Source organism: Poecilia mexicana, unplaced genomic scaffold (assembly GCF_051168715.1).
Source record: "Poecilia mexicana isolate PSO_F unplaced genomic scaffold, ASM5116871v1 scaffold_3, whole genome shotgun sequence".
In the NCBI taxonomy this organism is placed as follows: Eukaryota; Metazoa; Chordata; class Actinopteri; order Cyprinodontiformes; family Poeciliidae; genus Poecilia; species Poecilia mexicana.
The window spans coordinates 824,198-843,013 of record NW_028263372.1 but is presented as its reverse complement, the minus strand read 5'-3'; the positions used below and the strand labels follow the sequence as shown (position 1 = coordinate 843,013).

At 40.2% G+C, this 18,816-nt stretch overlaps 1 protein-coding gene across 1 annotated transcript in view; it reads left to right on the top strand.

The window, feature by feature from the left end:
• Nucleotides 1-18,816, top strand: part of LOC106927604 (leucine-rich repeat kinase 1) — a 63,338-nt gene that overhangs the window by 27,393 nt on the left and 17,129 nt on the right. The window contains exons 12-29 of the mRNA XM_015003281.2: nt 2,405-2,475; nt 3,204-3,333; nt 4,174-4,286; nt 4,734-4,948; nt 5,046-5,210; nt 5,865-6,037; nt 8,418-8,544; nt 8,911-9,070; nt 9,227-9,405; nt 9,488-9,585; nt 10,419-10,590; nt 10,676-10,842; nt 13,082-13,221; nt 13,944-14,202; nt 15,578-15,747; nt 17,163-17,360; nt 17,449-17,588; nt 17,666-17,803. Coding sequence (XP_014858767.2) covers nt 2,405-2,475; nt 3,204-3,333; nt 4,174-4,286; nt 4,734-4,948; nt 5,046-5,210; nt 5,865-6,037; nt 8,418-8,544; nt 8,911-9,070; nt 9,227-9,405; nt 9,488-9,585; nt 10,419-10,590; nt 10,676-10,842; nt 13,082-13,221; nt 13,944-14,202; nt 15,578-15,747; nt 17,163-17,360; nt 17,449-17,588; nt 17,666-17,803 — 2,815 coding nt within the window. The remainder of the gene's footprint in view (nt 1-2,404; nt 2,476-3,203; nt 3,334-4,173; nt 4,287-4,733; nt 4,949-5,045; nt 5,211-5,864; nt 6,038-8,417; nt 8,545-8,910; nt 9,071-9,226; nt 9,406-9,487; nt 9,586-10,418; nt 10,591-10,675; nt 10,843-13,081; nt 13,222-13,943; nt 14,203-15,577; nt 15,748-17,162; nt 17,361-17,448; nt 17,589-17,665; nt 17,804-18,816) is intronic.

The following is an 18,816-nucleotide window of genomic DNA, read 5'->3' as shown; positions in this document are numbered from 1 at the left end:
TCATGTGTTGAATATTTTGTGTTCAATGTGGGATGTTCTTTATCTTATGTTCAACATAGGTTAGAAAGGATAGGGTGATCTTTGGCTTATGCTGAAGATGTTCAACATTAAAACATCTTATAAGTTCAACACCTTATGTTGAACAGATGATATTCTTCATCTTGTATTGAGGATGTTCAGCAGAAGAACCTCTTCATGAGATGAACATCATCTCATGAAGATGTTGTTCTTATGTTCAATACCTTATGCTGAACAGAAGATGTTCTTCATCTTGTGTTGAACATCTCATATAATTATGAGACATAAGAGCCGATGTTAAATTGTTCACAAAATCAAGCTACATTTTTTTTGTTGTGTTACGAGCAGGGGCGCTGCCAGGGATCTTGGGCCTCCTGAAAAAAAATTAAATTGGGCCCCCTCCCCCTACGTAGCTGCTCTTACAATTTCTTGAGTCTATGTGACCCATCAAAAGCATCATAATTTCAAAGGCTTGCAACTGCCTTGCTTTCTTTGGTCCAATACTGATAAGTACAATATTTACTGCTCATGAATTTTACATGCAAGAGTAAAATTCAGTCTGCATACAGTATGCAAGTAGGTTGCTTACATTTTTTCTGTTCGTTTTAGCTTACTGAAATGTCTTTCCCCACGAGCAACAGTCATAGACAACATGCAAAATACACATAAAGCAATCCAGACTTCTCAAAAAAGGCTATGTAGTTGCATTTTATTCAAGTTGCAGTTCATAACTTTAATAAAAAATATATTTTCTCCATATTTGTTAAAGCTGTCACCATGTCGTAGCAGTTTATAAGACAGATAATCTGTGAAAACGATCAATCTCCTCCCTGAACTACTATTGCTAGCTAAAGTAATGCATCGTTCTGACCAAAATCAACCAATCAGAACCAGTAGGACGCTCTTAGCGCTGTCAATCAACCTCATTCACTCACTGCTAAATGTGCTGATGGTGGAGAAACAACTTATCATTACAGGAAAATTGTTTATCTGCCATCACTGGTAGCTATGCTAACTACACTGAGCATTTACAACAGGCTATGCTAGCTACAGAATAGCACAGAGCAAGGCTGAGGAAGGATGAGCCACATGAGATTGTGATTGACAGCACTAAAACTCTCCTACCTCTGATTAGTTGTTTCTAGAGAGTACTGGGAGACAGTATGGATCTTTCACAGATTACCTCTCATACCATACTGTCACAAGATAATGACAGTTTTCAAAAATATGTGGAAAAAAAATATTTTTTATAAAAGTTACATACTGCAGCTTTAATTTCACTTAGGAGAGAACAGGTCACGAGGGATTTGAGTTAGAGCTGCTGCTGACCAACTCATCTGTTAAGTGGCAAAAGGTACGAGTTCAATATATGAATATCTTATTATATCTTATTATCAGTAGACTGTAGCTAAGCTAATTATGCTAAATGGTTGATAATTTCACACAGTCTACTCACCTCTCTTGGAGAAAAACTGAACTATAAATTGACACTCTTGCCTTTTTCTCTCCCTCTCTATTTTATTTTATTTTTTTGAAAACTGGACTTTATTACTTTTCTTAGCAGCATAGTAACTGCCACAGTCGTTCGTGTCTTCCACTGTCTGCAGCTGAACGGCTTCACAGTGAAGCGCTCCAAGCAGAACGAACCATTTAACGCAGATAGGGCGGGGTTCAGGGCAAATATGGATGCGTGTTTTTTGGTCTGGGAGTGGGAACATTAAATTTTTGCTGCTAAAAACAATCTTCAAAAATACAATATGATTAATTTTGTAATTGACAGGGCCCCAATTTTTTTTTAATTTCTATGAACAATAAATAAAAAAATAAATTGTGGAGGGCCCCCTGTTGGTCAGGGCCCCTAGAATTGTCATCACTTCCCCCCCTATACCGCGCCCGTGGTTACGAGAGGTATTTTTATAATTCACTTCCTAAAAAAATATAAAGGAATGAACCGTTGACAAAAAAGTTCCAAATTGTTGACTTTTTCCCCTTTCAGTATAATTCATTTTTAAGTAATAACTTCACATTTATATAATTACAATAATAAACATTTACTGTGTAAAGGAAAATTGCTACAACACTTGGTTTGTGGTGAAAAAAAATACTGTTGATTGTCTTTGTATTGTATATCAAATATACATGATAAAAAAATTCTTGAATTGAGTTGAATTGATAAATAACAGATTGTTTCATCATGCCAAATATATTTTGGATTCAAAATTCAATTAATTTGCTTTATTTTGGGGCTTTTGTTAGGGCGGGTCATTTTTGACCTGTAGGACAAAAATGAGTAAACAGAATGTTAAGACAACACAAGGGTTAACTGTCTGTAGTGCTGCTGAAGTTGAAGTGTACCTCTGACTTCATTGCAAATTCTATCTTTTAGAACCGAAGAGGGGCCCAAGTCCAGGAGGCTAGCCTTCCTGACAACATGGAACAGAAGAGATCCGGACCCAGGTAACGGTCGGTTTTAAGATCTTAAGGTCACTGTGTGTTACAAACAGCGCTGGTCTTTGAGAATCAAATGCATTTTATCCTGGCTTTAATCTATGTAAATATGTCTGGAGTTTAGTTTTAAATGTCTCCATAGTTACTAAAATTGCAAAACTAGAGAAAAACTTTCTTGGCAGCAACATTTTACAGCAAAACTGCCCTCGAAAAAGCTTTGAAAATGAAATAGACACACAAAATAAGTTTGGTGTGCATTTTTTTTGTCCAAAAGGTGCCAAAGTGTCCCCCAGATTTTTCCTTTCAATTTTCATATACATTTTTATTTAGTTTATCAAAATTTGCCTCTCAAATTCCAATTTGATCTGCATGTGCTGTAAACATCCCTTTGAAATAAACATACAAATTTATGTGTGAGCTATTTTTGTTTATTTAGGAAAACATTCTGAAAGGAAATGTTATTAAAATTCAAGGTCAAATTTGTTTATTATGAAGTTATTCAATCTTATCTTCAGGCATCTGTGATCACACACCTGCTATTGTCCACATAAGCATTTTTTTGTGTCTGTAAAGATCATTTACTCAAGAGCTTTTGAATGCTACCCTGTGCTGTAAACACTTAGTCTCATTATAAAATGTTTCACTCCAACATATTTATCCATTGATATGCAGCAGAGATGTGTATTGTCCACTGTGTCTGAGCTGTGAGCTTTGACTCTTTGTATTCTGTTCCACAGTTTGTCCCATTGAGTTTCCCAGTGTTCTGCGAGATTCCCTGGAAGTGTTGATCCTGAATGATAACCAACTGGAGTGTGTTCCCCAGTCACTATGTGCTCTACACAACCTTACTGAGCTGTATCTCTCTAAGTGAGTCCCTCTGTGTGTCTTGTGCATCTGTCATGGTGAAAGTCATATTTAGGATTAAAAACAAATGCAGTAATTTCCTTTAGTAAAGGATCGGTATTATGTATTTTCCGGGCACATAGTGAAATCTTGTAGCACAATCAAGTAACTATGTTACCTTCAGTTATAAAAATGCTGTATTTATCAAATATGACTGTGAATTTGACTTCACATCATAGCTGTATCTGATGCCTTAAAATAGGCTTCCAACTTTTCAATAAGCTCCTATCCTTTCCAACACTCTGCCTTCAGCACGTCGTCACAACACTGGTTTGTAGTTATGTTGTTTACAACCGCTCTTATGAGCATTATAGTTTGTATTATGAGCTCAGCAGAAGCACAGGTCAAGCAAGTGCTTGCTCATTGTTGCTGCTGCTAGTCTGAAGGAGCTGAGTGGGGGAGGCATAGGGGAGGGGTGCTCTGTGAGGCAGAATCTCACTTTGGAAACTGCAGCTCCAAGGTAGAGCTTTGGGTCAACAGGCGTCGTTTTGTATGAACATGTATTTAGGCACCCATGAATGGTTGCCATGGAAGATTCAAAGATTCCTCAAACTTGCTTTGAAGAATCAAAGTAACACACCAGTTATGTGTTTTTTGTGAGAGAATAACATTATAACATCATATAAAGCTCAAAAATATTGATTGTGCGTAATACAACTTTAACTAAGATTGGTCTTATTTAATATATTCTTCTAAAATGAAGACACTCATCCAAGTATCACAGCTTGGACATCCAGACAGTATGATAGCTGTGAATTCCCCTTGCTGTGACTGTCTGATTGATGTTACGTTTCCTGCTGATAGTAATCCTGGAATCCGAGAACTACCAGCAGAACTGGGACAACTTTCCAACCTGTGGCAGCTGGACATTGAAAACCTCAACATCAACAATATTCCACAGGCAGTAAAAGATGAAGGTACTATTTCACCACAAAAACACTCTGATTCTTCTCACAGATAGATCTAACTGATCAGGTTTTAACTGATTGTGTGACTATGTGGTTGTGTGATTGAAAAATTATAACTTCCATTTTTAAGGAATGTTTTATAAAACCAGAATATCTTACTGCCAGCTCAGTCTTGAGTGATCAGCTGTGCATCCTCTTAGATCGCTGGTTCTATCATTTTTCCAGCTGCTGTAGTAAACAACCTCCTCCTAATATATGTACAAATGACTCTATTTAGCTCTTGACGTTGATATTGGATCATGCTTTTAGTTTTTAAAATTTTAGACACAGTAGTACACACAGTGGCAATGTGATACTATGAACAATACTGTAAAGTACTGATGAATCCAATAAAACATGGTTAGCACTTGTGCTACAGATTCAGGACTAAAATGAGTGTGGTGTGTTGGGAAACAGGTGCCAACTCTGTCCTGGCGTTCCTCCGGGCGCAGCTTCGAAAAGCAGAGCCCTGCAGGCTGCTGAAGATGCTGGTGGTCGGTCCGCCCAGGCAGGGGAAGTCGGCCCTGGTGGAGGCTCTGCTGACGGGCAAGGCGTCTCCCTTCACCCCCTCAGAATGCAGTATCTCCACCTTCAGCTGGGAGCTGGAAAAACCCAATGCAGGCAAAAATAATGTGAGGAAAATGCAGAGAACCCATAACATGTGCTTACTGTCCACTCAGCATGCACACAGACTCAAAGCTGGAACATTTCTCTATGTGTCCATCACAGAAGGAGTCAGTCATGTTCCATGTGTGGGATATTGGTGGTCCGGCCAGCATGACCACAGTCAACCAGTGTTTTTTCACTGATAAGTCCCTGTACGTGGTTATCTGGAACCTGGCTCTGGGAGAGGAGGCTGTGGCCAACCTGCAGACATGGCTTCTCAACATAGAGGTAACTTTTCTCTTTCCCACTTTTATATACACACACAGGCACAAACACGTTTTTATTTCTCCCTATATTGGCACTTTTCATTGCCTTTCATTCATTTTTCATTCAATTACTATAGTGTAACCCTGACCTTTACCCTAACCCTACCAGTATATACCTAATCCTAAACCTAACATAAACTCCACTCACACTTTAGTCCTAAACCTGACCCATAACCCTAAAACAGCACCTCTTCTTATGGGTCCTAGACTTTGGGAGCAGCCAGTTTCCACAACATTGTATTTGTTGCAAAAATGTGCCTTACAATCTAATACAATGACACACACATATACACACACAAAAGTTTGTATTTCTACCCACATTTGCATTTTGTATTAACTTCTGTTGATTTTAGCAACTGCATTTATGCCTACCCCAAACTCTTACCTTACTCATTACCATTATACTCATAATCCTAACCTTAATCAAAACTTAAATCACACCATACCTCTAAATCTAACCTTCACCTTAAAAAGGGCTTACCCTGCATTGGAACTGCACTGTAAAAAATATCTCTAACTTACTGAAAAATACCAGCAGACAGTGTTTTCCACAGGATTTCTATGGCTTGACTTTCATCTACATATATAATAACTTCCAGTGTTTTGTGTCCTCTAGGCACGAGCACCCAACTCTTCTGTGGTAGTTGTAGGAACCCATTTGGACCTCATTGACACTAAGTTCCGCACAGAGAGGCTGGCAACACTGCGAGCTTATGTTCTGGCTCTGTGCCGATCGCCGTCTGGATTGCGGGCAGCTGGTTACCCCGACGTCACCGTCAAACACCTGCAGTAAGGACACAGTTTATCTGTAATCACAATTATCAATAGCTGCATAAGCCTAACATTGATGAAATCCTTGTGGCATAACACTGTTGAATCACATTTCAAAAGGAAAATCTGATTTTCATTGGTTAATTTCTAAGAAATTTTTATACATTTTTACTTGACTCAGCTTCATGTTATGTCAGTGAGAATTGTGGGCTTTTTGGTCAGTAAAAGAGGGATGCCATCAGTTTTGTCTGACCCCTAGAAGTTAAGAAATGCTTCTTGATAAAATTTATAGCAGTTCTTGCATGAAGACCTTTTGACACAAACACAACCAAGCTCACACCGTCTCCCTGTTCATCAGGTGCCTCATGCATAAAAGAGTGCGCAGTTTTCACACTAAAACTTGGTGTACGGAAAAATTTAGAAGAGTGTGGCGCACAAAAAAAATCGGATGCATAAAGCCGTGCGCACGCACATAGCCGTGCACCTTTCCTTTATAAATCCTAATTTGCGGGAAATAGAGCCCAGCTGCTGGTCCGCCCTGTCACCACCCACAAATACATTTGTGAATTAGTATGAATACCCGGAAGTCAGCCACCACGTGAAGCAATAACCATGGCAACGTCCTTGTTTTCAGCAGTATAGGTATTTATAATAATAATAATAATTATATATTTTATTTAAAAGGTGTTTTGAGGGCACATAATGTCACCACGCAAAAGTAAAAATACATTCTAATGAAAAAAAAAATCCAAATTAATGTCGTGCAAATACCTGTTTGAACAGTAGCGCGTTCAGCTGGGATTTAAAGACAGACAGGGAGTCAGAGTGTTCTTTGAGTGGGATTATGGACATTTATTCTAAATAGTAGAATTCTGTTTACAGAATAAAGATGCTTTATGTCCATAAGGCACATTCACAAAGTGGGCGGCTCAACTGAAGGATGGCTGCAGCTGGACCGGTACCGCACGCCTTCTTTAAGTTTTGCTCAGAGATCCAGGATGATCAGTCTGAGCAATCTAAACGCTCATAAACCATCATCAACATTTCCGAGCAGATCAATATGATCTCTGAACAAACGCTCCCTCTGAATCCTTCCATTGGGGATGTTCTCCATCAGAACCAAAGGGCTCCACAATTACATGGCTCACCTTTGCGCAGCTACTTATATACGTGTGATTGCATACACACCTTGATCACCTTAAAAATAATCAAACCTGTTGATTATTTATGAGACAAAAACTGAGGAAAAGTACTATTTACATTCGAGCGAGGTTTTCACATACTTTTATTTTTATTTTCTTTATTTTGTGTGCGTGTGTTAGCTAATTGTCTGAGGATAAATGCGGTTCAGTTTCATTGTTTACTTTAAACAATAAAATATTAAAATCATGAAAAACATCAGGTTTGAAACTTCTTGGTCTAAATAACCGAATGTAATCAGATTTCAGTGTATTTAGGTGAGTTTTGATGCTTTGTAGTTTGATATTGTCCACAGAAAAAGTTTGTGTGGCTGCCGCACATTTTTACGCCAGCAAAAACGTGTGCGTATATTTACGCAAACCTTGACGCAAAGTTAATTTTTATGCATGCCTACTTGTGCGTAAAATATGGCGCCGGATATTTTTTGTGCACACACACACTTTATACATGAGGCCCCAGGTGTTTACATGTGCTGATGTGTCCTTTGACTAGACCAGTGCTTCTCAATTCCAGTCCTCACTGCCCCACTGCTCTGCATGTTTTCGATGTGCCCCTATTCCAGAACAGCTGATTCAAATGATTCCCTGACCATCAAGTACTGCAAAAGTCTGTTAATCACCAAAATATTCAATCCAGATGTGTGGCAGAAGGGAAACACCTAAAACATGCAGGGCAGGGGGACCTGAGGACCAGAATTGAGAAACACTGGACTAGACCTTGAACACGTAGTTGTTGTCTACCAATCATGTCTGGTGGTGAATGGATGTGGTAACCTGAGAGTTTGAATGAGGGAATGTGACAAGAAGTCTGAAAGTACTTTGAGAAGTTAGGATGAATAAAAACACACTTTTTCACTTCTTTGTTGACAGGTCTCATAAGTAAGCAACAGTACTGTGTTTTTGGACACAAAAGTTTCTGTTTTCTTTTTTCTTGCATTGCCTCCCAGGCAATTTTGATCAAATTAAAAGATGACTGTAACTTGTAAATATGCCAGATGTTGCTGTTCTTTAGCTACATCATAAATATACCTACAGTATAGAATATTTTTATGTTGGCTTGGTATTATTTCCCAGCTGCCAGAAGCGAGTTTCTCTGTAATCTACCAGAGGAATTTGCGATTCGTCAGACATCCAAAGTGTTTCCAGAACATCAATGAAACCTGCTGCACTCATCTGTTTGTGTTTTTCCTGGCGTTCAGTGAGGTGTCATGTAAGACTCTGGAGGGTTTTGATGGTCTGAAGATGCTGCTCTACCATGTGGCTCTCTCCATGAAGGACAGCAGCAGCAGCAGCTCAGGCTGTGGGAGCAAGCTGCTGGCCAGACTGGTGAGTTCTGTTCTGATCATCTACCCAGTTTACTGGGTTTATTCTTTATGATCGCCTCTCCCACACAAACATGTTCTGTGTGTGAGTGGATGTTTTGCTTGATAATCTGAAAATCAAAGTCATCTTCTCTGATTGGTCCCATTTTCTGCAGCTCATCAGGAGATTTTTTAGGCTCTTGCTTGTCCTAGCTTTGCTTTAAACTGTTTCCCATGTTCTTCTAATAATGTTTGCTACAGATGTGTATGTAAATTTGTGGTTTTAACTGTATTTTTGGCTCACCAAAATAACCAAAGATCATGTTGCTTATGTGAAATGGAAAAGTGCTGCATGTTTTACATGTTTGTATTTCTGTATGTTGTCTGTCAGATTCCCAGGAGCTATTTGATCCTACAGGAGGCAGTGGTAGAAGAGAAGAAGAGAAGACATGCTGAAGGAGAGGTCCAGTACCTGACTGAAGCTCAGTTACTGAGCATCATTGAACAGAACCCAGAGAGTGACATCAGAGATTATGAGGACCTGCAAACTGGTACGCAGACTGGAATGGAAACCCATTTCATGTTCTAACACTTGAGTAATGTCTTAACTCATAAATTTTTGCAGGAGACCAGAGTATTTATCCCATTTTACGGAGAAAGGACCTGGCTCTGACTCTCTGCTTTTCTCTTCTTTGTACTTCGCCTAGCCATCAGTTTCCTGATTGAAACTGGAACCTTGCTGCATTTCCCTGACACCAGCCATGGCCTGTGTACTCTGTACTTCCTGTGTCCTGTTTGGCTGTCAGACTGCTTAGAGAGGATCGTACATCTGAACTCCTGTCGGCCTGTCCCCAGGAATGGAGTGATCAAAGTGGAAGACCTCAGGGTGAGCCTTCAGTGTCTGTTGTTGTGTTTAATGGTGATCTGAAGCTTCTGCATACTCTCCTGCTGTGATCTCTGCTGTACAGAAGCTGCTGGCTGGAACAGGGTTCACCCAGGAGACAGAGGAGCAGTACTTCCAGTTTCTGGCTAAGTTTGAGATAGCTCTGCCTGTTGCCAATGACAGGTAAAACTGAGCAAATTTATTGGAAAGAGAATTTTGTTCTTATATTTTACATGTCAATATAAAAAGTAGTAATGGGACTTTTATTCCAGAGTTCATAATTTTTTCATCACATTTTAATCAAAAACAAAACATCAACAAAATAAGCAACATTTTCAATTAAATTCCTTTTTGCTGCTAAATTATTTAATAAACAGACATATGAGGTCAACAACAGATATTTATAGTTTAATATGTTATTCAGGTTCTAAAACCATCAGGTTGGTGCAAAGTGTTTTTCTACCCCTTTATCTTTCCAGAGTTTCAGGAACTCCTGATCATTCATGGAACTTCTGTAGAATGTTCAATTAGATACTGACATTAGCATTGGGGAAGTCTGTGCTACTACATGTTTAGCATTAAGATAATATTTTAGGCTTGAATAACTTCGCTGATAGGCTAAGTACTTTTAGTGCAACTTGCACATGACAGGTTTTTTCCAACCTTTCATCAGATTATTTTTGTAAGCAAAAAGAGAAAGCCAAGTGTGTCAAGAGAAACGGCCTCGTCGTCCATGGATGTTATTTGCTGATGTCACTTGAGCATCAGATTTACTCGGGTACCAGAAGCACAACACAAAGGTTCTGGCAGAGAGGAACAGCTCAATTTAAACGGGAGTTAAACATCAATCTGATCCATCTGCCTCGACTGAACCAAAGTTTAAAAGCTGGAGTGAGCATTCAATATGCTCACCGTTATAAACTGAATCATCCAGAAGAAGAGCGGCACCTGATAATGGAGTGAATAAATATACATTTTCCTGTTCATCTGCATTCTTGTTGTTTCTCCTTCTCTAGATATTTGCTGCCACATCTTCTTCCTCCAAAGCCAGCCATGGATATCCACAGCTTCCACCGGCACACCAACAACACGCTGCAGCGTCTCTTTAAGATGAGCTTCGTTCCAGCTGGCTTCTGGGAGCGCTTCATTGCCAGGATGCTTATCAGCCTCACAGAGATGGACGTTCAGGTGAATGCTCCACTAGAGCCTCAGTAACCACTGTGTCACTGTAGGGACTTCTTCACGATTGACACATATTGTGGTGTTCCTGCAGTCGTTTGATTCAGCCAAAAACAGGAGCCTGAACCGCAGGAGTTCCCTGATCTATAGCTTCGCTGGCAGCCAGCAGAGGAACCGCTGCAGCACCTTCAGGGTCCGACGCAGCCAAACTATCTACTGGAAGGAGGGGCTTCTGGTCACTTTTGATGGAGGCTACCTCAGGTCAGAATGGGGGATGCATGAACACTGACATTTACGGAGGAATGATAGAGCACAGCTGGGCAGAAGGACAAAGTTGTTCATCAGAATTCAGAAAGAGATGTCAACATTTGTCAAAAGAATTTTGTGGCAAAAGAAGAAATTTTTCACAAATCTCAATAAACGACTGTTTCCTCAATCCACAGAGCGACCTTTAACCTCATGTCCAGCCAAAACCTAGAACTTCTTAAAGATTTGCACACCATTGGAGCATCAGCTGTCAAACATCAGCTGTTTACAGTCAGGTGGAAAACACTGCATGAAAGCATGTGGATATATGGATATTTAATAATAATTCAACAAAACAGATTCAAGTAATAAGACTTTATTTAAACTTAAAAACCGTTTCACACTTATTGTAAAATAGCATCTTATAGAATAAACTACCTGACTCTCACATTTATTCCCACTGAAAAACAATCCACAAGTGTCTGATGAGAACATTACCCAGCACTGTGAAAGAAGTTTGTCCTGTTTAGAACCAGTTAGCCTGCTGTGCTCCTGTCTGTCGGACTGAAAGCAGACTGCTAGAGCTGTCTACCGTGTTTTTATTGATTTGGTATTTGGTGTAGAACAAATTCTAATTTTCAACAAAAATAATCTGTTCAGGAAACATCAAAACATGAAACATTATCTCATACAGCAGAAAAGAATATCATAAAATACACAAACAAACAAAAAATACAGCCATGTACCGTATTTTCCGCACTATAAGGCGCACGGGATTATAAGGCGCACCTTCACTGAATGGCCTATTGTAGGACTTTTTTCATATATTAGGCGCACCGCATTATAAGGCGCATAGAATAGACGCGTCATACTCTATTATTACACATCCACATTTATAAAGAACTGGTCCCCGAGTACTTTATATAGTAGGCTGGCCCAGTTGTTTCACTCACGGTGTTGGTGTTGCGATATTATGCCCAACTGCTTTCTGGGTAACACAGACCAACCGACATGCTGCAGAGAGTCTCTGTCTCTCTTCCCCTGCCCCTCCCCCCCTGGCTTTAAATGTATTATCAAACTTTATTAACAAACCAACGTTCTGACAACTATCCCAGCATGCACCGCGCATTTCTTCTTCTACGGGGGAAAAAGAACCGTAGTGGACCAACTACGTAAGCAGCTTACTGCATGTCTGTGTAAACATGAGGTCTTTCATTTCGATCTGAGTTAATTAGCGTAGCATTTCTGCCGGATTTTCACAAAATATCAGCCACGACAATGGACAGGGGAACCAACAAGTTCATGTCATCTTTTTTGGACGACATCAAGGTGTTTGAGCCACGGGATGCCTCTAACATTGTGCGCGTCACATTTAAAAGCTACCGACAGATGAGGAAAACAGCAGATCCTCACACCCTCAGCATATAGCTGTGGACAAGATCACTGATGCCTATTGTTCTTGCAAGGCTGGGTAAGTCGGCATTCATGGTTTTGATGGTCCACAATGTACATTAGCATGTGTTTAGTACTGTAGCTTGTGTTTGTGAGACGGTCACGCACGTGGTAGCTGCGCTGTGACGTAAAATGGGCATTAGCCAATGAAATGCGGCCCCTGTGGTAAGGTCCGTTGCTAGACCTGTTGTGGCTCAATATTGGTCCATATATAAGGCGCACCGGATTATAAGGCGCACTGTCGGCTTTTGAGGAAATTGAAGGTTTTTAGGTGCGCCTTATAGTACGGAAAATACGGTATTTGGTATATTTGCAGTCAAATCCCAGATGTTGTTCTCAGTGGGATTCTGTGGACTAACTGGAAGACTGCAAACAGCTCACAGCTGAAAGTGACGAGTGGGGCAAACTTTCCTCAGAGAATATCAAAGTCTTACTGTTATTTACAAAACAACAGGGTGTCCTAACTTTTTATATTATAGAATACGGATTATTTTTGTTTGAGTAAAGCAGACTAATATTTATGCTTAATTTAAACCACGTTCTTGTTCCAGTTGTAAATAACGAGCTTAGTAATTGACATGATGATATTATTTGTTAGAGAACTAAAAATAAAATAAGGTGTTCTTATTTTTCACCATATTCTATTGGACTAATATAAATAAAATGTTAAAAAAAAAAAATACACACCACAAAACGGCACTTTCAGCTACTCTGCTAGAGCTCATTTATTAAAAATGTATTAAAAAGACTGATTGAATTTCTAAGACTTTGGCTGACGGAGGCCATGTGCTCATGTTTGCAGTGTGGAGTCATCTGATGTTAACTGGAAGAAGATGAAGAGTGGAGGCATAAAGATCCTCTGTCAGTCAGACATCAGAGACTTCTCCGCCATGGCCTTCATCACTGACCACGTCAACTCTCTGATGGAACAGTGGTTTCCTGGTCAGTGCTCCTTTCTTCTCATACTTGTAGTTGAAGAGGAGGATTACTTCTTTTCACCTTAGGATGCTGTCCTGCTCTCATTTAAAATTTACACAGAAAGAAAATTAGTCCTGCTTGCACGTGTGATGTTTCCCAATGAAACACTTCTCGCTCTCAGATTTATTGCTTCTTACATGGAACTGTTCTGCTTCTGTCTGAAAGCCAGGAGAGAAATGTCCAGTGATTGGCTCACTCTCTGATCTCTTCTCTATGCTGATCTTCACTGAATCGTAGTGTTGATCCCAGCATGTGTGAACTCCAGCCAGTGCTGCAGGTGTACAAATGCCACTGACTAGTAGGATTCACCTAAACCTTGTGTGAAGAACTGCCTGGCAGCAATCCATTACATGCAAGACCTTGTTCTGTTTTTACATATTTTTTTTTAGCTTTTTTGACGCTAATCAGCTGCTTCCAGTAGTAAAAGCCTTACCTTGTTGCCATGGTTACATACCATAGCGACTCTCCGAAAGTTAAAAAGTAAGAGCAAAAATCCTCCCAGCTGCTCAGCATCCAGAACCAAAGGCAACCACTGGCCAAACAGCAACCAATCAGAAACAACATAACAGAACTGCTCTAACATGCTGCCACCAGGAGGGGTGCTGCTCCTGGTTATTTAGCTTAATGTTGCTTTTGCATCCATTAAGACAAGTAAATATTGCTTTGTCTTCCTGTCCCTTCTCTAGCTTTGACAGGCACCCAGAGTGATGGGAGTCTCCTCATTGAGCAGTATGTGCCTTGCTCCCTGTGTGCCCCAAGGGACCAGCAACAGGAGCAGGCAGAGGACGGCAGAAGAAGAGAAGCTGAGGTTCATTACTTCGACATGGAGGACTGTGTGCTGGCAGCTGTGGAACAGGAACACATCGTCTGTCCTCAGCATCCAGAGCAGTCAATCCCTCTGCAGGAACTGGTCCCAGAACTGTTCATGACCGACTTCCCGGCACGGTAAACCACTTTCATTAAACAATGCCATACACTGGAGACTTTTGGATTGTTGATCCCGAGTTGAGGGAATTCACTAAACATAGCATCAGGACTTTAAATGAGTCAAATATAAAGTCACTTATTAGTAACAGTATTAAATGCGTTTATTGATTTTCAGTGGAAGACAGGTTGTTTCAATGATGGGTTCTATGATCAATAGAAGTTGTCAGGAATAGCTTGTATTCCTTCTGTTCTCCTGATGCTTTTTACAGGGTTGTAGTAGATTGACACATATTCGTTTACTTTAAACAGCACAATACTGACTGGGTAATTATGGCCTCAACCATAACATAAACATCATCCCTGACTGTCGCAACTTGATTCAAGTCAAAGTTTAGTTGCAGCTAAAGGTACCATTAATGTTGGCTTGATGAACATCATGACTCACAGCTCAGCCAGGTGTTAATGGGAAAAGGGAAATGCCCGTTAGCACATGCATGAGTGGCCCAGACAAACAGCACACATTTCTGGTTCTGTAATCACTGCAGCATGTTCTGAAAACATGCACAGCAGAGCTGCAGCTGAGCATTAAATAAGTGATTATTCTGACGATTAATCAATAAGTTAGATTTAAAAAAATGTATAAAGTATTAAAAAATGCATTGCATACATAAAATGCTAATAAACAAATACTTCAATTTCTTTCTTATATAAGAAAATAAACATTTTATTGCCTAAAATATAATAATAGCATTTCTTTAGTAAGCACTTTGTAGCAAAGGAAGCATCTGCAGCTTAAACATCCTCCTAACATCAACATGAGAAGCTCAGGTGTTTCTGGACTGAACATCAGTACAGAGCAGGGCTGACATGTTGAGTAGTTTTTGGATCGACCAGTTATAATTGAACCACAAAAGGTGCTTGATAGTATTTTTTTAAGTTAAAATTGACACTTGAAAAATTCTAGTTAGATCATATATACAAAGTTGTTTTTTTTAATGGAAAGTGTATGGTTTTTTTTTTGTAAAGTTTATCTTAATTACTGCTCTGTGTGTGTTCTTTCAGCGAAATTTTCTTTAAGTCTTAGCAGTTAATCAATTACTTAATTGATTGATGATAATTTCAATCATTGATCTATCATGATTAATCTGATTAATCATATCACCCCCAATGCGGACTCCTGTAATCTGCCCAGATGGACATGCACTATGGACATAACACAGTTATGTGTAAAGGAGGGTTTATAGTTCTATTTGTGCAACAGGTGGTCACTTGCACATTATACATAATATTATAATGCAGAACTAAACACTGAACGAATTTCCCAAGCGATGTCTACAGTTTAGGCGTGGAGCTTATTAATTGGCATACTTGTGTGTGTGTGTGTGTGTGTTAGGTTGTTTCTGGAGAAGGCTCAGCTGGAGCTGTGCGAGGAGGAACAGAACATCCTCGGTCAGGGTGGCAGTGGGACCATCATCTACAGAGCCAGATACAGAGACCAGCCGGTTGCTGTGAAGCTCTTCCACTTTAAGAGATGTCGTCAGCTGTCAGCCACCAGCGATACAGGTGCAATAGCTTTCTGTGATAGCTTTGTTTATGAAAGAACCCATCTGTTTGGAGAATAATTTTACATAAAAATGGCAAATTTACATGTTTAATGTAAACTTGGCTATAGCGGCCATAGAGTTAGTAGAGCAGCTCCAGGTTTAGACATGTTGATTACTTCACAACCTTTATATAAAACCCAGCATATGTTCAGTTACAAATATGTTGTCTTATTTTAATACAGTAATTTATGTTCTGTTGACCTTTGACCTCCTTCACATGAATGAGTAGAAATAACAGTCGATACAGAATCCAATACACAAAGCACTTAAAGTATTTTTCTTTTCAGATTTTTTTCAGTTCCTAATGTTTTCATCAAAGTTAATGTTTAGATTATCTAACAAATTTTAATTTCAGATATTCAGTGTCACATTTACAACATCAAACATTTCATTTATTAAAGGGGACATGTCATGCAAATTCCAGATTTCCAGCCCTTAAATAATTTTTTGTGCACTTTTGACTGTTCTCCCGGTGCTGCGTAGATATTTTTAAACAGACGGTGTTATAGTTTTCAGGTTCATTTTTCTCTATTCATTATAATGTTTTTCTTGTTTATGACATCACCACATTTGCTGTGGAACTACTAAGCAAGGTTATGATTTTAGGGTAATCAGTTTTGTGAATCCTCCATTCTTTTTTCTCATATCAGCTTTATAATCCAAGTTCAGTTATGCTAAAGTTGCAAGTTAACAAGTCAAAATGTTCGGTTTTAGCATGGATTAACACACAGGATTCTTTGCATCGCCCCCCCTGGTATCAGAGCCTCACAGTGTCTGGTTAGATTTGATTTTTCTCTGCAATGTATCCACTTCAAAAAGGAAAATCCATTTGCACAGATCCCTCAAGGACGATTGCTTTAGCAACTTCTGCCAGTATCAAGGGATTTTCCAAAATACTTCATCTGAATGAGGCCTCAATGGCCTTAGTTTAAGTCAGAGTTCATTCAATTAAATTCAAAAAGTACTTTTTTTTATGCCAAAGAAAAACTAAATGTTGTCATAATTCAATTCGTCCAAGTAGCTGGTGATGAAGATGTTGTGAGCAGAAAGGATCTGCAGTAGCAGTCATTTGAATCTGAAGATGCCTCTGACTGAAGACTGTTGCTGTATGACAACCTGTCATGACATGCTAACAGCTTGTCATGAGTGGGTAAAGGACATCTTTTTATGCAGAAAGAAAGATGTCCTTTACCCATATCTTTCTGCAAAGATGTGGGTAAAGGAAGTCTAACAATGAGAGTTAACCCTTATAGTGTTAACTTTTTTTATATGGTGAAAATATGGATAAAACGTGTTAGCTGCTGCTGCTATCTTTTATAATATCCCTTAGTTTATTAAACACATGACCGTAACAAGCTCTCGTTCGGCTCTCAGACACCATGGTGAAGCACCTGCAGTTCGTTAATGCGTGTCGCAGCTTCTCTGAGTTCCGTCAGGAGGCCAGCATGTTGCATTCTCTGCAGCATCCCTGCATCGTGGCTCTGGTGGGCATCAGCATTCATCCCCTGTGCTTCGCGCTGCAGCTAGCGCCTCTGGGCAGCCTCAACACAGTGCTGGAGAAGAGGCATAAAGGCAAACACTCCTACAACCGTCTGTCTGCTCATTTCCTCAGAATGCCTCCAACATTTTCTCACTTGAACACTTTGTGTCTCTTGCCTAGGCTCAGAGTACATGCCTCTTGGTCACATGTTAACCTTTAAGGTAGCGTATCAGGTTGCAGCAGGACTGGCCTACCTCCACAGAAAGAACATCATCTTCTGTGACCTGAAGTCGGACAACATCCTGGTGTGGTCCCTGGAGGTGTGTATGCGGCTTCCTGCGCCAGCGTCACGTCTGGAGGCCTGAGGGCTTCTGCTCATTAAACTGTGCTGCTTCAGGTTCAGGATCCCATCAACGTTAAGCTGTCTGATTATGGAATCTCTCGGCAATCCTTCCATGAGGGGGCGCTGGGAGTCGAAGGAACCCCAGGATACCAGGCTCCCGAGGTCCGACCGGGCATTGTTTACGACGAGAAGGTATTTATTACTTCACTTACAAATACTGTGGTTTTGATCTTTACAGCTTATAATGTACCGTATTTTCCGCACTATAAGACGCACCTAAAAACCTTCAATTTCCTCAAAAGCCGACAGTGCGCCTTATAATCCGGTGCGCCTTATATATGGACCAATATTGAGTCACAACAGGTCCAGCAACGGACCTTACCACAGGGGCCGCGTTTCATTGGCTAATGCCCATTTTAGGTCACAGTGCAGCTACCACGTGCGTGACCGTCTCACAAACACAAGCTACAGTAGTAAACATATGCTAATGTACATTGTGGACCATCAAAACCATGAATGCCGACTTACCCAGCCTTGCAAGAACAATAGGCATCAGTGATCTTGTCCACAGCTATATTTATGCTGAGGGTGTGAGGATCTGCTGTTTTCCTCATCTATCGGTAGCTTTTAGCTGTGACGCGCACAATGTTGGAGGCATCCAGTGGCTCAAACACCTTGATGTCGTCCAAAAAAGATGACATGAACTTGTTGGTTCCCCTGTCCATTGTCGTGGCTGATATGTTGTGAAAATCCGGCAGAAATGCTACGCTAATTAACTCAGATCGAAATGAAAGACGTCATGTTTACACAGACATGCAGTAGGCTGCTTACGTAGTTGGTCCACTACGGTAAGCAGCCGCCAACTTCTTTTTCCCCCGTAGAAGAAGTAGTGCGCGGTGCATGCTGGGATAGTTGTCAGAACACTGGTTTGTTAATAAAGTTTGATAATACATTTAAAGGGGGGGAGGGGCAGGGGAAGAGAGACAGAGACTGCAGCGGCAGCGTGTCGGTTGGTCTGTGTTACCCAGAAAGCAGTTGGGCATAATATCGCAACACCAACACCGTGAGTGAAACAACGGCTGGGCCAGCCTACTATATAAAGTACTCGGGGACCATTTCTTTATTACTGTGGATGTGTAATAATAGAGTATGAAGCGTCTATTCTATGCGCCTTATAATGCGGTGCGCCTAATGTATGAAAAAAG